Source organism: Dictyostelium purpureum (genome assembly GCF_000190715.1).
Source record: "Dictyostelium purpureum unplaced genomic scaffold DICPUscaffold_2, whole genome shotgun sequence".
In the NCBI taxonomy this organism is placed as follows: Eukaryota; Evosea; class Eumycetozoa; order Dictyosteliales; family Dictyosteliaceae; genus Dictyostelium; species Dictyostelium purpureum.
The window spans coordinates 100,115-121,322 of NW_003519339.1; the positions used below are offsets into that span (position 1 = coordinate 100,115).

General features: G+C 24.0%; 8 protein-coding genes across 8 annotated transcripts; 3 read left to right on the plus strand and 5 right to left on the minus strand.

The window, feature by feature from the left end:
* Positions 1-109: 109 nt before the first annotated feature.
* DICPUDRAFT_73979 (uncharacterized protein) lies at positions 110-1,324 on the minus strand (the record flags this gene model as incomplete). Its single annotated transcript, XM_003282978.1, has 3 exons — positions 110-823; positions 915-1,119; positions 1,185-1,324. 3 exons carry the CDS (start codon positions 1,322-1,324, stop codon positions 110-112), a joined length of 1,059 nt encoding a protein of 352 aa, XP_003283026.1.
* A 329-nt stretch (positions 1,325-1,653) lies between these two features.
* Positions 1,654-3,740, minus strand: DICPUDRAFT_44541 (uncharacterized protein). Its single transcript, XM_003282979.1, has 2 exons — positions 3,007-3,740; positions 1,654-2,508 (listed from the first exon to the last, which is right to left on the minus strand). The coding sequence occupies exons 1-2, from the start codon at positions 3,727-3,729 to the stop codon at positions 1,810-1,812; spliced, it is 1,422 nt and encodes a 473-aa protein (XP_003283027.1). The 5' UTR covers positions 3,730-3,740; the 3' UTR covers positions 1,654-1,809.
* A 303-nt stretch (positions 3,741-4,043) lies between these two features.
* On the plus strand, positions 4,044-6,005 carry DICPUDRAFT_73981 (uncharacterized protein; the record flags this gene model as incomplete). Its single annotated transcript, XM_003282931.1, has 1 exon — positions 4,044-6,005. One exon carries the CDS (start codon positions 4,044-4,046, stop codon positions 6,003-6,005), a length of 1,962 nt encoding a protein of 653 aa, XP_003282979.1.
* Positions 6,006-6,294: 289 nt separating this feature from the next.
* Positions 6,295-7,564, minus strand: DICPUDRAFT_73982 (uncharacterized protein; the record flags this gene model as incomplete). Its single annotated transcript, XM_003282980.1, has 2 exons — positions 6,295-7,095; positions 7,562-7,564. 2 exons carry the CDS (start codon positions 7,562-7,564, stop codon positions 6,295-6,297), a joined length of 804 nt encoding a protein of 267 aa, XP_003283028.1.
* Positions 7,565-8,330: 766 nt separating this feature from the next.
* DICPUDRAFT_96243 (uncharacterized protein) lies at positions 8,331-12,199 on the plus strand (the record flags this gene model as incomplete). Its single annotated transcript, XM_003282932.1, has 2 exons — positions 8,331-8,635; positions 8,707-12,199. The coding sequence occupies exons 1-2, from the start codon at positions 8,382-8,384 to the stop codon at positions 12,197-12,199; spliced, it is 3,747 nt and encodes a 1,248-aa protein (XP_003282980.1). The 5' UTR covers positions 8,331-8,381.
* A 297-nt stretch (positions 12,200-12,496) lies between these two features.
* Positions 12,497-13,519, minus strand: DICPUDRAFT_146619 (uncharacterized protein; the record flags this gene model as incomplete). Its single annotated transcript, XM_003282981.1, has 1 exon — positions 12,497-13,519. One exon carries the CDS (start codon positions 13,517-13,519, stop codon positions 12,497-12,499), a length of 1,023 nt encoding a protein of 340 aa, XP_003283029.1.
* A 2,500-nt stretch (positions 13,520-16,019) lies between these two features.
* On the plus strand, positions 16,020-18,428 carry DICPUDRAFT_73985 (uncharacterized protein; the record flags this gene model as incomplete). Its single annotated transcript, XM_003282933.1, has 3 exons — positions 16,020-16,031; positions 17,259-18,197; positions 18,267-18,428. The coding sequence occupies 3 exons, from the start codon at positions 16,020-16,022 to the stop codon at positions 18,426-18,428; spliced, it is 1,113 nt and encodes a 370-aa protein (XP_003282981.1).
* A 331-nt stretch (positions 18,429-18,759) lies between these two features.
* On the minus strand, positions 18,760-21,205 carry DICPUDRAFT_85687 (uncharacterized protein; the record flags this gene model as incomplete). Its single annotated transcript, XM_003282982.1, has 7 exons — positions 18,760-18,910; positions 18,993-19,479; positions 19,618-19,907; positions 19,989-20,206; positions 20,358-20,467; positions 20,906-21,003; positions 21,093-21,205. 7 exons carry the CDS (start codon positions 21,203-21,205, stop codon positions 18,760-18,762), a joined length of 1,467 nt encoding a protein of 488 aa, XP_003283030.1.
* Positions 21,206-21,208: the final 3 nt, after the last annotated feature.

The window sequence follows — 21,208 nt, forward strand, 5'->3', positions numbered from 1 at the left end:
TACATACCATGTATACTCTTTTCTGTAGGAAAGAATTTAAAGAAATATTTTTTTCTAAAATAAAAAAAATGATATTGTTAATAATTATTTTTTTTATTTTTTTATTTTTTTATAAATAATTACCTTCAAATATAGTTTTATTATTTGATTTAATAAAAACATCAAAGTGAGAATATTTTTCCTTTTTTGAAACATATAACATACAATGCTGACCAAATAAAGATTTTGAAATTGAAACAATATTCGATTTTTTTCCTTCTGAAATATTAACCTTTTCAAACACAATAATCTTTTTTGAATAATATATCTTGAACTTTTCTAGTTCCGTTGATAGTGCGTTGATTTTCTTTAAATTAAAATCGTAATGGTATCTATATTGTGATAAATGAACCTCCTTGTCACACCTTTTGAAAGTATCGTTACATCCATAATCCTTAAATTCGCATTCAATAAGGTAATCTGGGCATTCTGTATAGTGGACAATTAAATGATTTCTTTCTATATTACTTGAGCAAAATTTGCATGGTACTTTGACGTTTGGACATATGGCTAGGTGTTCTTCTTCATCCTTTCTTAAATGGTCACTGTTACATAATGAACACTGTAGTGTTATATAAGGGCATGATTCATAGTGATTATCTTTATCTTTATACCTTAAATCCTTGCAACCATTGTTTTGACTAGAGCATGTTATAAACCTATATTCGCATGTCTCTATATGATTTGCAACATCCCCAAATCTTATTATTTCTCTACATCCATTGTCATTGTTTTCCTCGATTTCTTTTAATTCATCATTTTTAAAATAATAAGGACAATGTACCTATATAAATAAAAAATAATAAAAATTATCACTTTATTATTTAAAACCATAACTATAAAATTTAACAACCATTTATTAATAATAAACTTACTTTTATTTTATTTATTTTCCTTTTTATTTCATTATTTGAACTTAATAAATATTTCTGATTCATTGTAAAATTATTTTGTTCAATGAATAAGGGTTTATAGTAATATACCTGTCTGCAAGTAGGACAACACATGCTACTGTTACTATTTAAATTGACGTTCTTTTGCAACCACTTTGTTAAACATTCTTTACAAAACACATGTCCACTAAATAGATAATAATTAATTTCAAATTTTTTTTTTTATATTTATTGTAATTATTTTTTATTTACCTTTCACAAAACTGAACTGGGTTCATCATTATAGATTGACATATTTTGCATATTAGTTGCTCTTTTATATCTGTCTCTTTACCTGATAGTATATTATTGATATTGATTATTCTTTTTTCACCCTTTATTAAAACCTCCATATTTTTTTTTTTGTTTTATTTTTCTGTTTGTTTATTTTTTTTTTGTTTTATTTTTTTTTGTTTAAATTTTTTTTTTATGAATTTTCCATTTAATATAAAAAAATTAATCAAACAATAAAATTTTAAAAAAAATAAAAAAAAATATAATAAAATTTTTTTATAAATTAAATTTTATTTTTTATTATTTTATTTTTGCAAAACTCTCATTCACACCCCCCAATTTTAATTACTACCCACAAAAAAATATAAAAATATGGGGGGAATAAATATATATTTACCAAAAAAAAATGAAATCTAAAAAAAATATAGTCTAAAAATAATAAAATAATATTAGTATCTAAATATAAATTTAATATATAATATCTGTGTTATGTATAATATATATTAAAATAATATAAAATGAATATTGGGTTTTATTTTTTTATTTATTTTTTATTTAATACTACAATTATTTGGTTATTATTTATTTATATTACATAATTTAATTAACAATCTAATTTGATCATTCTTTTCATTAATTTTTTGAATAAGTAATCGCAAGTATTTAAATCTTCACCACTGATGAATGAACTATTTGAAAAGAATTTGATTATTGGTTTTAATGATTCTAAACTTTCCTCTTTATTTTGGTGATCTAAAAGATATTTGTTGGTAGTGTGGATGAATAGGGTAGTGAGGGTAGACGGTAATACTGGTATTTCAGATTTCCTTTGAATATGACCTCTAATGATTAACTTGTCCAAATATGGTGGTAAAAAGTCTTCACCCTTTAGCTTGAAATCCAAACCTAATTCTAATAATTTCAAAGTCGTTGGGAACATTTCTCTTGTTACATCTCTCCAGTAATGTTTATTAAGCCTAAGCGAAACCAAGTTAGTCGGGAATGTTATAGAATCGAAGTATCTTGTATATCTATCGCCAAGTACCAAGTGCTTTAAATTCTTTGGTAGCTGTGATCTTGAGAATAGACGATTAAAATACTCCCCAAACTCTATACATGTAATACTCTCTGGGAATTTAATGGGCCCTAATGGTTGGTCGAAAGAATCACCAAATTGAATTCTTTTTAACTTCTTTAAATTGATAAACTCATTCTTGATGGGGAAATTAAAAAAATTACCAAATTTTAAATATGTGATATTATTGGCAGGAAATGATGATGGCAATACAATATCGATTACTAGCTTTTCTACTGTGGGTGGGATGAATTTTAAATTTTTAATATTGCGTCCAATGCCAAGAGTTTTAAGACAAGCTAAATTATTTGAAAAAAGACAATCTTTTTGGATTGATAGTTGTGGTGATAAATAAAGTGATGTTATTGAATCTGGTATTATATAATAGTAACTACCTGAATATATAATTTGATTAATAAATGAAAATAATCCACTAGTTGTACCGTGACTATTTTCAAATACTGATGATTTAATTTGTTTATAATTTTGATTTAACTTTAATTTTTTTAAACCAATGGGTAATAATGATTTATAGATATATTTGTTATTACTATTACTACGATTACTATTATTATCAATATCATTATTATTATTGCTGTTATTACTTTTATTATCCTCTTCGTCATAATATAATGGTTGGTTAAAACTTTCCCCAAAATATAAAACTGTTATACTATTTGGAAGAGAGTTGAATTTAATTGGTTTATTGAAAAGCGAATCCTCTACAAACTCTAGATGGGTTAATGTTGGTGGTAATACATTCAATTTGATACCTTTATTGTAGAATTTACCAAATCTAATGGTTTCAAGTGAACTTGGTAGACTATTCTCTTGTAATTTTTGATTAAACTCTGATATATGTGAAAATTTCAAAACCTTTAAACCTTGATTTAAAACACCTGGACCCAAGGGATGATTAAAGTCATTTCCAAATTCAAGATGAGTTAATGATGGTGGTAAAACATTAGGTAAAATTGGGCTATTATACTCTTGATTAAATACCAATGTTTTTAGTCTACTTGGTAATACATTTAACTCTATATTTCGATTCCACTTTAAATTAAAAACAATTCTTTCTATAAAATGCGGAATTTCCCCAACCAAAAACTCTTCATTAAAAGCGTGATCACCAAACTGTATTGATTCAATTGTTTTTGGTAAAATTTGAAATATATTTAATAATTTCTGTTTTGAAGCATTTGAATATAAGGTTAATGATGTAATATAACCTTCTTTTAACTCGTTGATAAATGAATCTTTTATTAAATAACTTCTCACTAAAACATTATAATAATGAAGATTACAATTTTTTAAAAAATATATTATTAAATTAAATAAATAACGGTTTCTCCATATTTTAAAAAATAATGTAGAGTTATCTATAATATTACTATTATTACTATCTATATTATTATTATTACTATTATTACTATTACTGTGTGTTATCATTATTTTTACATTGTTTTAAAAATAAATTTAAAATATTTTTTTAAAAAGAAAAAATAAAAAATAAAAAAAATAAAATTTAAATTAAAAAAAAAAAAAGATTTTCTTTGATAGGTTAAGCACAATACATAAAAAAAAAAATTGTTTTATGTAAATAATTAAAGTAAATTAGTTTACTAACTATTTACTCTTAGAACACCAATTATAATAAAAAATATTACTTTTGGATTTTTTTCTAATTTATTTCAATTTTTTTAATTTTTTATTTTTTTATTTTATTTTTTTTTTTATTTTAAACACTTACATTTTTATTAAAAATGAACAATAGTAATATTAGCATCAGCAATAATAATACTAATAATATGGATAGTAACAATAGTAATATTATAGATAACTCAATACTATTTTTTAAATGTTATAGAAATATTGTAATTAATAATAAGATTTTTTATTTTTTATCACTAATTAATAGTCTTTCAGCTAATATAATAATCAATACCAAAAATATAAAAATATTCGATAAAATTATAAATAATAACTATAATAAAAAAAACTTTATTGACTATTATTTGGAAAAAGTTGAAACAAATAAAAAAGATATCGATCAAGAAAATTTAGAAACACTTTTAGGGTATTTTAGATCTATAGAACTTATCATCCCATCACCAGATGACGAAAATTTATCAAACATAATAAAGAATCTACCTCCGAATATTGATAGCATAGAAATCTTTGATTTAAAAATAATCCCACCAAATTTTATTTTTCCATCCTCAATTAAAAACCTAACCATCCATGGCAATATTACATCAAACTCAAAAACACTCTTTTCAGACTCATCAATTACGAGACTAAAATTCTCAAAAGGATTAGAACAAATTGATTTATTTGGTATTCCTAAATCATTAACACATCTATCCATGGGTTATTTTTTTAATAAAAAACTTACCAAGGGGCTGCTACCACAAACTTTAAAGACTCTCTACCTATCAAATTGTTTCAACAAACCCCTAACTGATGGGGATATTCCAGACTCTGTAACCAACTTGTATTTTGGAGAAAATTTTAATCAGTATTTAATACCTGGCCATTTACCTCCAAAACTTTCAACACTACACTTTGGGCTTTGTTTTAATAAAGAAATTAAAAAAGATGTATTACCCAATTCAATAACCAACCTCCAGTTCGACTTAAATTATAAAGAAACAATAGATTGCAAATATTTACCAACAAACTTAAAGCATTTAAAAATTGACATTAGTTGTGGTGGTCTCATTGGCAACCTACCTATTGGTTTAGAAACATTGTATCTCTATGATAGAAACATCCAAAACTTCAAACTGCCAGATTCATTGAAAATTTTAAAAGTAAAATCACTCAAACATTCACCAGATAGCCAACATGCAATATATTTCCCAGAATCTCTAATCAAAGTTACCCTATCACCAAGTATAAAAATTGAAAATGACTCATTTTTAAAATGTACTCAGTTAAAAAAGATAAAAGGAATTTCAAGAATAGAACAAATTCAATGTATATTACCAGAATCAGTTAAAAGTATAAAGTTTAATTTCCAATGTGAACAAGCACTTAAAAACTCTATTCCAGATCAATTTAAATCAATTTCTTTTAGCAGAAATTCATTATTCGACCAACCTCTAGATTTTTTATCAAATAACTCGAAACTAAAAAAGATTAGAATCAACAACAAATTTAGTAATAATTTAGATTCACTTTCAAAATTAATACAACTCGAAACTCTAACATTTAGTACCTTTTGCAAACACACTTTTTTAAACCTTCCACCCCATTTAACAACTCTTTCCCTCAGTCAACAATTCAGACTCCCCCTATCTCAAAACCTACTTCCAAAATCATTAACAAAACTTGAACTCCGAGAATATCCACTTAAAATACCAAAAGATGCTTTACCACCAACACTCAAATATTTAAAATTTTCAAACACCAAAAAGAGAGTCGATGAACCTGTTGAGAACTCAGTAATACCAGACTCTGTGACATGTTTAGAAATTTGCTCAAGCTTTTCTTCCACCCAATTACCCAAAGAATGGTTACCTAAAAACATTAAAACACTTATTATCAAATCATATAAAACCAATCTATCAAATGATTTATCAACAATAGACTCTTTAGAAACCATTTATATCATCAATACAAATGAATTATTTAAAAATGTGCAAAAATATGACCTTAACCTTTTTTTAAAAATTAAAGCATTAAATAAAATAAAATTACAAAGATTATTTTATCAATTATAAAATAACCTAATAAACAACAACTATATTAATTGTTTTTAAATTATTGTTCAAACCTTTCAAATTTGCCCACATTTGTTATTTCAAAAATAGGTGCGAGAAAATGTTAAAAATTTGGTGGGTATTTTTTTTTAGTTATTTTAAATTTGCGTAAAATTGATTGGCTTTAAAAATATATAATAAATAAATTAATAAAACAATTTATATAATAAAACAAATAAAATAATATAATTAAAAAATAAAAAAAATCAAATATTTTTGTTTTTTAAAATTAATAAAACCTTTTATTTATTTAGTGGGCTTCAGTAATTTTTTCACCTTTCTTTTTTAAAGCGGCATTACGTTCGTCGATTCTTGAACGTCTGACACCTTTACCAGCTGGGAGTGAAACAAAGGTTTGGGATGATTTACCAATGACGAAGACATTTGATAAACGAGTGGCAAATTGGTTACCAGCACTATCGGTGATATGGACAATATCGAATGAACCAGCGTGACGTTCACGGTTGTTGATAGCACCAACACGACCAAGATTGTGACCACCAACGATCATACAGAGATTGTTAATATCGAATGGGATGAAAGCAGTGATTTTACCTGATTCAATATCGATTTTAACGGTATCGTGGATTTTGATGGCTGGATCTGGGTAACGAATGGTACGACCGTCATCAGTGTGGACGTATGGGATACCTTGGTTACCTGATTCAACTTTAACAACACGAGCTAATTTGAATTTGGCTTCTTCTGGGGTGATTCTTTGTAAAGTGAAACGACCTTTTGGATCATATAAGAGACGGAAGTTTTCTTTGGTTTTGTCAATGGTGATGACATCCATGAAACCAGCTGGGTAGTTTGGATCGGTACGGACTTTACCGTCAACTTTGACAAGTCTTTGCATTAAGATTAAGGTGACTTCTTTTTTGGTTAAGGCATACTTTAATCTGTTTCTTAAGCAGAGAATTAATGGTAATGATTCTCTTAATTTGTGTGGACCACTGGTTGGTCTTGGAGCCCATTTACCAGATAATTTATCTAACATCCAATGGTTTGGAGCTGCTAATCTTTTTAAGTGTTTCTTTGGACCACGAGCCTATATAAAAATAAAAAATAAAAAAAACATAATATATTATGTATAGTTAATTATATATAATTTAATATTGATCATCCATTTGTGATTAGATTATTTGTGTAAAATAATTTGTAAATATAAACAAAGTTACAAGATGAACAATAACATATATATAAATTATATTATAATATATATTATGAGGAATAATAAAAAAAATGAAAAAATGTTAGTTATAACATTCTAAAATTTTTTTAATCTGGAATTACCCCTCTTACATTTATCTCTTATCAAATTATATCTAAAGCAGAGTTAACACTAAAGATGAAATAAATTGATTGCAAACGATAAAGTAGTGAGAGAACCATTGATAACAGATAGAACATTATAATAGAGATAGATAACTCTATACAAAGATTAATCTTTGGTGATCCACTATGAGATAATGGATTTAATGAACTATGGTTGTTATGCTGTATATGATTCCTACCATCTTGTCTTATGTGAATTTATCAATTAACCGAAAAGAAGAAAAAATTTAAAAAATTATATAAAAAGTTTTTATATGCCCAAATCCAAAACTTTTTTTTTTTTTTTTTAAAAAAATTAAAATTTTTTTTTTTTTAAAAAATGTCACGTTCTCGGTTTTCTTTTTTTTTTTTATAAATTGATATTTATAACAAAATATAAATATAACATAACCATCATTATTTTGATTTTTTGTTAATAAATTTTATTTTTTTATTATTATTATATTAGTTTTATTGTAATATATTATATTGTATTATATTGTTTATTTTTCCATTTTTTTTTATTTATACACACTATTTCACAGCATTTTTTTATATTTTTTTTTTTTTTCTTTTAAAATTAATTTTCATTTTTTATTATATTTTAAATATCATTTCACAAACAATATGATTGAAAAAAATATCTTTTTGATTATTTTATAATAATTATTATAACAAACAAAAAATTCAAATAATTTCATTTTTAACTTTTTTTTTTTATTTTTCATTTTTTTTTTTTTATTTTTTTTTAATTTTAATTTTATTTTTATTTTTAATTATTTTATTTTTTTCAAAGATTAAACAATTAAACACAAAATATAATAAAATATCATAAATTAAATTTGTTAATAATAATAATAATAATAATAATAATAATAATAATAATAATAATAATTAATAATAATAATAATTAAAAAATAAAGATAAAATTAAAAATAAATTCATGTATTAATAATCAAATAAACAAAATTAAATAATAGTTGTAAACATAATAATAAATAATTATTTTAACACAAAATAATGGATAAAAATGAACAAACAAATGAGGAATTAATACATTTGGATTTTTTATCAGTGTTAAAGCAATGTTCATATGAAATCGACAGGGTTTATGAATATTTTAATCTAATTTATTCAGAAGAACCCACTCCTCCTTCGTTATTAGATAAAGATGGTTTCACTTTGGAAATGCTTTTTGTCATATGCCAAAAGGTTAAAAGGCTCAAACACCCATATTTTACAATATCTGATTTCAATGATACTTTTAAGGAATAGTAAGTAAAAAAAAAGATTATTTAAAAATATACATATTTGTAATATATTTATATTAACTTTTTTATTTTAGTCCAAATTTAATAAAGTTTGTGGATGAGTTCCACCATAAAATTTTAAGAGCAAGAGAACCAAGTTTATTAGGTCTTATAGAGGATATCTTTTCAACACATTTCAAAGCAAGGGATCAATCATTAAATAATTTTTTATCAATATTTGAAATGTATCAGCTTTTTGATGGATGTGGTGTTTTGGAGATAGTAGGTTCATTGTGCAATAGTATTAATCAAGAGGAGCCATATACAATCGATTTGGTGTCAAATATGTTTACATTGCCATTTTCGGGTATTATAGGTACACTAGACAATGAATTATTACCAGCAAGAGAGGAATCAAATTTATTTAGTATATTCCATTCAATTAGAAATGATAACGTGCAAACCTTTCAATTACTTTATCAAACATTCTATGACGAGTTAGAGACAACAGAGTTTTGGTCATTAATATGTAGATTCGATTCAATTAATATTGCAAAGTTGGTTTTAAGTACAAATATATATATTGGGATTGAGGTTACAGACTCTTCATACGAATTTGGGCCATCAAATAAGAGTATTTATAAATCTAGAATAAAAAGAATCAAGGATCTAAATAGTAAAGATAATAGATTTGTTCATAGAGATATACAGCCTTACGTTTTAATAGAAATTGCATCAAAATATTTTTCAAATAAAATTTTAGAGTTTTTACTATCAAAACCAATAAATACATTAAAGTTACCAAGGAAAACATCACTAATGGGTTTATATAATAATAGTAATAGTAATAATAGTAGTAACAGTATATTATTACCTTTTTTCACTTTATATCATTTTTATGGGTTTTATATTAATGATAATTTTCACAGCTTTAAATCACAAGGAAAGAGTGATATAGATGTCGAGTTATTACAAGAAAAAGCTTTAAATTTTATCGAGCAGTTAACAAAGTCATCAATACTGATTAATCCAGAGCCACTTAATAAAAATAGTTTATACATAACTGATTTGGTATTTGAACCCACTATATTAGCATTATATGATAAAAAGTTATCAGGTGAAGCTTTCGATTTCGAATTATACAACAGCACAAATCAGAGACAAAATACCGAGCATATTATTAAAAACCAAAAATTACACAATTCATGCACTTTAGTCACCAGGTTAATAGATCTAAATCAGTCAGAATTGCTCTTAGCATTATTCAAGAATTTAACTCAACATGGGCACCAGCTATCTAGAGATCAATTATTAGATGAAAATTCATTGTTAAAAAGAGTTATTGGTGGAGGTATTGATAGCCACAGTACTTTAGTCACATTACATAGATTTATACCGATTCAGCCCAAATACCAAAACAGAGATCCATTAATATTTTTTACAAATTCACATTTAACCCTTGGTTTCTTGTTGGATATTCATAATAATGTTACAGACAGTATAGATATTAAACATTGGGTGCAATCAATGGTCAGCTGTGGGGTTTACAGAGATGAAGAGTCAATTTATAAAAATTATCCACAGATTAAAACAATTGTAGACTCACCAAAACAATTTTCAAGAATTTTCAATTTATTAGAGTTTCAATTCTTATTTCAAAATACTCAAAATATTACATTTATTTTAAAAAGATTTATGAATATATCCGATGGTTTACCATTTGAAAAACAAGAGTTGCTTTTACTATTCCAATCAACAGTGTTAAAGAAAAAAGTCTCGAGAACAAAGGAGTCTATTCAGGCAGAGTTTGATTTGTTAGAACAGGAAAAATTAGAAAAGCAAGAAAAAAAAGAAAAATTAAAAAAACAAAAAAAGAAACAACAACAGAATCAACAACAGCAACAGGACCAAAATAAAGCTAAAGATAACGAAACAACACCTACCAAGTTAAATAATAATAATAAGCAATCGACACCAAAGAAAAACAATGTTGTGATACAGGATAAATCCCCACAGCAAGAAAAGATACAACATTTAGACCTACATGAAAAGCCACAAAAGATAAATCAACAAGAAAATCAAAATGATAAACCACTTAATAATATCAGCAATGATACAATAGCGCCAGTAACTTCAGCAACATCAACACCATCAACAATATCAACAATATCAACATCACCATCACCATCACCATCACCACAAAACGTTAACGAGTATAATATTAAAATTGGAAAATTTAAATTTAATAGAAAGGAAGATAATATATTGGGTAGGGGCTCAAATGGTACATTGGTTTTTAAGGGTTTATGGAATGATAAAATACCTGTTGCAATCAAGCAAATGCAAAAAGCATTTAACCCATTGATCAGTAAAGAGATAGAGGCACTAGTAAAGTTAACAGATAAGAGTTGTTCAACTATGATTAGGTATATAGATCAAGAAGAAGATGATATGTTTGTTTATTTAGGGTTAACTTTATGTGGTAAATCATTACAAGATTTAGTGGAATCAAATCAATTAAAACAATTTATTGCAGGTAATGATGGTGTTACAGATGATCCAGCATTTGAAGCAAGGGCTTTGGCGTTAATAAAAGATATAATTGGTGGTATAGAGTTTCTCCATTCACAAGACATTGTACATAATGATTTAAATCCAAGAAATATTTTAACTAAAGATGGTAGATTTATGATATCAGATTTAGGTCTCAGTAAAATGGAGGTTTCAACATCATTTAATTATTCAATGCATGGTCCAACTGGTCAAGAAGGTTATCATCCTGCTGAAGTGCTAATGGAAAAGCGAAAAACCAAATCAGTTGATATATTTTCATTAGGCTGTATTATATTTTATTTATTAAGTAATGGTCAACATCCATTTGGTTGCAAATTTTCCAGAGTGTATAATATTGTAAATAACAACTTTGACTTGTCATCATTGGCAACAAACTATCCACTAGCAGCAGATCTTATTGGTCAAATGATTTCAAAAAATGAAAAAGATAGACCACCCATCGAAATAATAGTTAAACATCCATTGTTTTGGGGTGTTGGCGAAAAAATTAAATTTATAGATATATGCTTCAACCTTTTTAAAGACTCTAATATTTTCACACCAAAGCTAAATAAATTAATCAATCTTAAGGAGCAGCCACAACAACCCCAAATACAACAGGTGCAGCAAGAAATTCAATTTTTACCAAAGCCATGGAACCAATTAATCGATACTACATTATTGGAGCATATTAATTATAAACAAAATTTATTAACGCAAGAAACAGGTAAAAAAGTAATAATCTATCAACACGATCAGGTCAAAGATTTAGTTCGTTGCATTAGAAATACAATTCAGCACCACAAAGATATTTCAAGAATTATTCAAAACAAGATATTACCATCCTCGACACAAACCCAAGCACAGGCAACAAGTTCCAAAGAGATATTAGATATATTGGCATCTCAAAGTTCAGTATTAAATTATTTCGAATTTAAAATCCCAGAGTTGTTCCATCATCTGTACCTCAAATTTAAAAAGCCAGAATTTAAATCATGTGAACATTATTTCGAAGATATATATTTTAAAAAATAATTTAAATAAAAAAATTATTACAATAAAATATTTATAACACTAAAAAAATCTATTATAATCTTTTATTTATTTAATTATATATTACATTAATCAATTTATTTTTATTCGAATTTTTTTTTTTTTAAAGGAGATATGTATGTTACTATTATTAATATTACTAATACTATTTAAACATGGGAGGTTTTTTGATATAACTAATATAGTTATTGTATATAATACTATATATGTATATTTATATATAAAAAAAGTTATTTATATTATTACTATTATTATTATTATTGGTATTTATATTGCATTTTAAAAGAATTTAAATTTGCCCTTCTTTTGTTTTGATGGTGTATTGTTTGGAGAATTGGCAGCGCCGGCGTTATCTAAATCAATTTGATCTAATAAATCAGTTAACATGGCTTTCTTTTGGGATGGAGTAATATTTTGGTTTTCTATAGATAATGATGAGTTTGAATGATTAAGACCTGGAGAAGTATTTGATGGAGAGAATGAACCGCTTGAACCTAAACCATTGGTGGTTGTGGTTGAGATGGCAGGTGAGGAGGTTGATGAAACCTCATCGACAGATACACCAAGACTGTTTGAAATTTCAAAATCGTCTTTTAAAAATTCTGATAACATTGCATTCAATTGTAATTCAGTTTGGTATTTGGTATCCCAATCTAAGTGTTGTGATGAAACTGATAAATTGCTGCCGCCTGGTGATGAGGATTGTTGTTGAACATTTGATAATTTTTTATTTTGAATGTCGATATTTGAGCTATTTGGACTGGTAGTTGCGGTACTACTGGAATCATCATCTAATGAAATGTTTTCTAATTTTTCTTCTATTATTTTATTATTAGCTTCAGATGCTGGTGGAGTTGAAACAGTTGATGATTGTTGTGATGATTGTTGTTGCTGTTGTTGTTGTTGTTGAATTGAAACTACTGGTTGTTGTTTTTGTAATTGGTCAACTCTTGACTTTAAATATTGAATTTCATTTTTATATTGTTTCTCTTTTTCGAGTTGTTCGGAAACAAATAATTTAAATTCTTCAGATAAATCGTTTGATCTTTTAATAACATTTCTAACCAATTGAACAGTATATAAACCTATATTACTTGGATCAAGTTGTGATGAATCTATAGCTTGAGCTTGATAGTTTATTCTATTGCCTAGTGTATTTTCTGCTTGATGTAATATGTCCTGGTTATTTATTAAAGATTTTTCTATATTTTGTGAAAATGCTACTAAAACTTTGAAAATTTTGGCATCAATTTCATTTTTGTATTGTTGATTGCTTTGGTTTGATTCTACTAATACAGTCATTTTTATATTATATAAAAAAGATAATATACAACAGTTTGCTTTGTATTGATTCTATTATTGATTGATTGGTTGGTTAATTGCTATGAGTATACTACTATTGGTTTTATTTGTAAAAATTATAGTTTTGTATTTTTTTTTTTTTCGATCTCTAAAATAATAATAAAGAAAAATTATTGTTAAAAATTAAAACTTTTTTTTTTTTATATTTATTGAAATTATGAATGAAAGGGTATTATTTTTTGTATATATTTATTGTTTACAAAATTTAAAATAAAAAAAAATAAAATAAAAATTAATAACTTTAAAATAAAATAAAAAATAAAATAAAATAAAATAAAAAATAACAATAAGTGTTTAAAATAACAAAAGAAAAAAAAAATAACAAATTATTTGAGTGGGTTGTGTGAATGATAAGTGTTTATTGATTTCAGAATAAGTTATTAATATCAATAATATCAATAATAAACTATTTGTATATTGTTATTGTCAAAGTTGCCGCTTGTTGTTGTGTTATTTGTTGTTATTGTTGCTTTTTTTTTTTTTTTTTATTTTGAAAAAAAAAATGATTATGATAAAATAACATACAAAAAAATATCGTGTCGTTAACTATTGTTTTTTTGTTGTTGTCTCTAATTTTAAAATAATATTATCAATTTATAAAAAAAAGAAAAAAAAAAATAAAACTAAACCAAAAAGAAAAAAAAAAATAAAAAAAAAAAAAATAAATAAATAACTGAATAGTTTTTTTTTTTTTATTATTTTTTGATTTAATTTAATTTTTTTCAATAATTTTTATTGATCGATAAATAAATATAAATTAATCTAAACACAAAAAAAAAAAAAGACACACAATAAAAAGCAAAAATTAATAAAAATAATAAACACACAGATATGAAACAGAGTGGGGGTATGTGTGACCTATCTATATTTGTTTATGTGGGGTGTGAGTACTGAGTGGGTTGGGGTGTGCGAGAGAAAATAGATTTTTTTTTTTTATAATGTATTGTTATGATATTATATGATGTGTGGTAGAGACAAATATATAATAATAAAAAAATATATATAGAGTTTATTGTATTTAAAAAAAAATCCACAACACACACAAATATCTTTAGTTTTAAAGTATTGGGAAAAAGTGTGAGATAGATAAATAATGTATAAAATATATCATAGGGTATCTATTATTTTATTTATACAACAAAAACAAATAAACACAATAATAATAATAATAATAATAATAATAATATTAAATATATTTTTATAATATATAAATATTTTATTACTTTATTATCTAAATATTTATTTGTATATATATAAACATTTAATTGAAAAATACTATATAAATTATAATATGGATATGTTTATTCCTCCCTGTTTCTATCTTTTTTTTTTATTATTTTTATTATTTTTATTATTATTATTATTATTAATCTATCACACTCGTCCTATATATAATATTTCTATGTGTCCTGTCTTTATGTTTTTATAAAATTTTAAATATTATATTTCATATCTATATTTGTTTATTTATTGTGGTTGTTTTATCTATATTAATTTAAAATTTTAAATGATTGTTTTAAATTTTGAAGATAACACAAATAAATAAATGGTGGTGAGAAATAGATAAAAATGGGTTTGGATTATAATGGGAGAGTATAAAAACATTAATAATAATTTACCAAATCAATTTATCACCCTGACAAAAACAAAACAAAAACCAAAAAAAAACACACTTATTAATTTTGTGATTAGAATAAGAAATTTATTTTTTAATATTTACAAAAATCATTTTATAATAAAATTTTATTGATTTATTTATTATTATAATGAACCATAATGATAAAACTAAAAAATATTACATACAACACCCAAGAATTTATTGTAGTGTGCTATATTTTATTTTATTTTATTTATTTATTAGGTTGTTAAAAAAAAAACGAACTATTTAAATTTTGGATATATATATAAAGAATATTTTAAATTTTTCCTAATCAACCTTTCCGAATTAATATTATTTATTATATAATATAAAATATTTAAATTTAAACATTAATAAAGAAATAATAAAGGAATAGTTGATAGGTTTATTATTTTTATTATTTTTGTTATTTTATTATTTTATTTTTATTATTTTTTTAATTTATTTAAATAATATTTAATTAATTTTGGTAATTTCCAAATATATAAAAAGTGGTGATGATAACGATATATAACAATTTTTAATATTATTATTTATTTATTTTTTAAAAATAGATATGAAATGATAGTTTGTTTTTTTTATTTTGAAAGAAAAAATTAAAATACCAACAAATTAACAGATAAATAAAACTCTTTTCTCTCTTTTTTTTTTTTTTATTTTTTTATTTGTCATTAATTTAATGAAATATAGAGTTAATGAACAACAAAATAAATGTAAAAAGTACCAATATCATTAATTTATATAATGAATGGCAACACTAATAACAACATTAAAATACAATAACAAACTATCCAATTGAATATGTGTGACAATGTGAGTTAACTACAGCGGACTAAATTAAATAATTTAAAAATGAAAAAACCCCTCTTCCCCCTAAAAAAAAAAATAAAAAAAATAACAAATAATAAAACACACACACAATTTACCACACAAAGATATAGTAGTATATTATTTTACGATACACTAAAAATTACAAACACATTTAAAAAATCAGAGAAAATAGCACAAATTAAGAAAAAACAAAAAAAAAAATAATAATATAAAAACCCAAATGGAAATAGTTTTGAGTGGGATTTAAATTAAAACTATAATATGGAAGTATACTATATGAATATTGTGGTGGCTTTACTTTTTCATCTAAAAAAGTTTAATTTAATAATTATAATAATTATCGTAAACAGTTTAAAAACAAATTTAAGATTATAACACAAAAATGAAAAACACATTAAATACTATTTTTGAATCCCTACACTATATAATGCAATAAATGATTATTTTGATTTTTGTTATTTTAATTATTATAATATTTATTTTCTTTATATTTTGACTATATATTTTTTTTTATTTGTTTAATTATTTATTTAATTTTATTTATTAATTAATGTTATACTGTGATTATTATTAAGCTAAGATTTATTGATAAGCAAATATACTATTGTTTTTTGTTATTATGCAGGCTATTGAAAAAAAAATAAATTGAAAGAAAAAAAAAAAAAAAATAAAAAAAATGAAAAAAATCAAATTTTTTTTTTTTAAAAATCTTTTTTTTTTTTTTGTCAATGCAACTATCATTAATAAAAAAAAATTAAGAACATTTTTTTAAAGAGACGCCTAAGTGCGAGCACACCTTTAAAATATCTTCAATAAAAATATATTTTTTTTTTTATTTTAATTAAAAAATCTAAATCGATTATTATAATTTGTTTGATGTTGAGCACAAATAAAATAATTTTATGGAATGGTAAAAATTAAAAAAAATATTACTTTCAGACAAATTTTTTTTTTTGCACTTATTTAATTTTTAGATCAAATTTTTTTATTTTTTATATAATAAAAGATAGAGATAGAAATTTAATATTTATTTATAAATATTTTTAATTATTTGCAAATTTATTGTAAAATCGTTTGGAAAAAAAAAAAAAAAAAAAAAAAAAAAAAAAAATTTTTTAAAAAACCAAAAATTTTAAAATTTTTTTTTTTAAAATTTTTTATATTAATATTCAAACTTTTTTAAATAATTAAATAATAATAACAATTTAGAATAAATTTTTGGAACGAAATTATAATGAAAACTATCTAAAATCAACCCAACCAATTCCGGGGGAGGATTTAAAGAAAATTAAAGAGTTTGTCAATAAAGATAAAGATATCGAATATGATGAAGAGGATATAGCAAACATAATGATATCAGAAACAGAGGAGGAAAAGCGATATAGACAAAAAAGATTAAGGGATTTAAAGAAACTAAATTTTGATCAACAACAACAGCAACAACAACAACAACAACAAGAGGATGATGACGAGGTTTTATTTGATGAAAATGGTCAAGTTTTAATAAATACACAAAGAATGGACGAACCTTTAAATGAATTACCATATAACGATATTTTATCAAGAACAAACAGTGACCTCTTTTCAAATTATAATAAAAATAAAATATTGGGTTTAAATACAATTACATCAAACTTTGAAGAAAGTTCATTTTCACCAGAGAAAATAAGGAATGAATGTTTTTTCGAAATACCACAAAATTTAAATAGTAACAGTAACAATAGTAGTATGAATAGTTATAGTAATAATAATAGTAATAATAATAGTAATAATAATAGTAATAATAATAGTAATAATAATAATAATAATAATAACAATAACAATAATAGCGGTGTTATGAATAATAGTGGAAATAATAGTTTTGAGTTTTTAACTCCTAATATTAAAAGAACCAATACAAGTTTAACAGATTACAGTAATAATAGTAAAACAAGTGTAAATACAAGTGTAAATAATAGTAATAATAATAATATAACAGTTTCTCCAACTAAACAATTAGAAAAATTAAATGATTTAAATCAATTTTTATCAATGAACATTAACGATGTAGCAGCTTCTTCAGTATCTCCAATTAAAAGATTAAATACCGCCACATTATTTAATAGTTTTTCTTCAAGACATAAATCTCAAATGCTTGAATACCAATATGTAGGTATTTTTTTTAATTATTGTTATTGTTTTAATAGTATATTAACTTTTTAATAATATTTATTATAGTCCCAAACAGATTATCAAGCAATGCTAAATGGGGATCACAATGAAAATGATGATGGTTTTGAAATGGATCATCCACACCACTCATCACAACACATACAACATACATACCCACAAGATAATCATATGGATGAAGAAGAGGATGATGCCATAGCAAATGATTGAAATACTATTAATAATCAGTTTTTTATTTTTTAATTTCAATATTAAATATAATCATTCTTTTAAAATATTTATTTTTTATTTATTTTTTAAACAACCAGTGCAACAAAACAATAGCTCTAACCATTTCAAAAGAGATTCAATTACAATTTAATCTATATCAAGTTATATTATAAAAAAAAATAACAATGGCACCTACCTTTATAAAAAAACAATTATAATTGAGTAAACAAATAAAATAAACAATCATATAGTACAAATTCTTAAAATTATAATAAAAAAATAAAAAAATAAAAAACTATATTTTATATTAAAAATAAAAATTGGGTAATCTTTATTTAGCATCAGTTTTATGAATAGTATTCATAGTAAAAGACAATTTTAATGGATTTCCTTCGACCTTATAGTTATTTAAATCCATTAAAGCCTCAGTAGCCGATCTTGTATCTTGGAACTCTAATAAACCTAAATGTTTTGTACTTTCACTGAATATGAGAATAAAAGTATTAATAAAAAGTGTTATCAATGGTTATTATCTATATTATTTATAAATTATTAATTACATACGGTTTGGTTGGGAAGAATTTAACGTGAATTGGATAGTGAGTACCATTTTTAGCAAAGACATCTGATAATTGTTTTTCAGAGTAATGAAGTGGAACATTTAAAAAGTGTAAAGTGCTTGATGGCTTATAAGCATTTTTCCCATATGGTTGGCTGTTTAAAAATCTATTTAAAGTTGATTTAGAGTAATCTTTGGTTTTTTCAGAGTCTACAATGAAAGGATGCTTGGTGTGGTAACAATTTATTTTTTGGCCATAAATAAAAGAATGATTTAGACATTGAACAGCAATTTCAGCTTGAATACTATCGCCCATTTGAACCATAGCACTACCTTTGGAGTTGTGAAGCATTTTAATCTTGATTACATTACCATAGAGACAAAATAGATTGAATAATTTATCGGTATCAATATCTTCTGGGATTTTACTAACTGAAATTACAGGCTGGTTTACTGATTCAGGGTTACCAACTGCTGGATACATATATGGAGCTAAAGCGTTTGGATACATCATTGGAGGTTGTTGTGGTGGAATAGATTGAGCAGCAGCAGTGGCAACTGGATGATGTAAACCTGGTTTGAAATCACCGTGATGATGATGATGATGTTGTGGTTGGAGTAAATGACTACCCCCACCATATTGTTGTGGTCCACCGCCATTTATAAAACCAGCACCATGGCTAGCTCCAAATGGATTACTACCGGCTGCATGGTGGTACATTTGCATACCTTGTGGTGATTGAATCAATTGTTGGCTGTAGAAATCTGGTGTTGTATAATCTGCTGTTTTCTCATCATTTTGTTTTACATTTAATTTTGAAACACGTGCAAATTCAATTTGTAATTTACAACATTCTGTATAAATATTATAACCATTTAATGTTTCTTTGGCTGTATTTGCTGAATATGGTGAATCGAATCTATTATAATTATAATAATATTGTTTGTTTATTAGTAAGCTATATATAATTTTACAATCACTAATTTAAATCGATAATTACTCTACAAAAGCTTGTAAACCGCTTTTCTTTTGGAAAATTACAATTCTTAGTACTCTGCCATATGGTGACATTATAGTGTGTAATGTATTGGTTGTGATTGGATAAAATGGATTTAAAATTGTACACAATATAATATTTTGATTTGAGCCACCTGGGACCATTGGTTGATTTTTCTTTACATTATTTAAATGTTGACTTTTAGAATATGAAAATAAAATCTAAATAATTGAGAGTAAATAAAAAAAAAAGATTAATTTCTGCATAGATATTAAATAAAATTATAATATACTATTATTATATTATGAAAATATTTTAAATTTGGGAGTGAAAAAAAAAAGAGAAAAAAAAAGAGAAAAAAAAAAAAAATACTTTTTGATTATTAAGTAAGAATGGTTTTGTTATAGAACGGTTAATGATATTTGATGATGATTGAACTGAATCCATTTCGATTAATGCTTGGCCCATTCTTAGCATGCATACTATAGTGTTTGTTTTGTTAAATATTTTTTTGTTTTGTTTAATTTTTTTTAATTTTTTTTTTTTTTGGGTTTGTTTATAGTGTTTTGATGATGAAAAGAAAAAAAGAGGGGTGCATGCGTGACCGTAATATTTATCATAGTTTGAGAATTAATTCGTGTTTCGTTTGTATGATGATATTTTGAGTAATTTGTTTTGAAGATTTTCATTGGAGAGAAAGAAAAAAGTGGATATGGTGTAAAATAAATAATAAAAAAAAAAAAGAAATGAAGTGTTTTGTGTTAATATGAGTGAAATGAAAAAAAAGAATGAATGGATAACTCAAAAGGGAATTAATGTGATGCTGCTGCTTTTGTTGTTACTGTTACTGTTTCTATTGCTGTTGCTGTTGCTGTTTTTTTTTATTATTTTTATTATTATTACTATTTTAAAATACATACCAGCTTGAATTTTTCCAAAAGGTGATAATAAAGAATGAAGATCGCTCTCTGTTATTGTGATTGGTAAACCTCTGCAGTGCACTACTGGACTGGGTTCGCTGTTTAAGAATAAAAAAAAAACGTTAGTACATTTCCTAAAATTTTAAATCTCCAATGTATATAATAAAAACATATAAAATCTACTTACATTGATCTATCAATTTCATCACTTTCGGTTTTTAGTCTCTTTGATGAATCAGCTTCGTTATAGTTTGAAAGTGAATCAACGTTTTCAAATTCTCTTTTTTTTATATCTGTCATTTC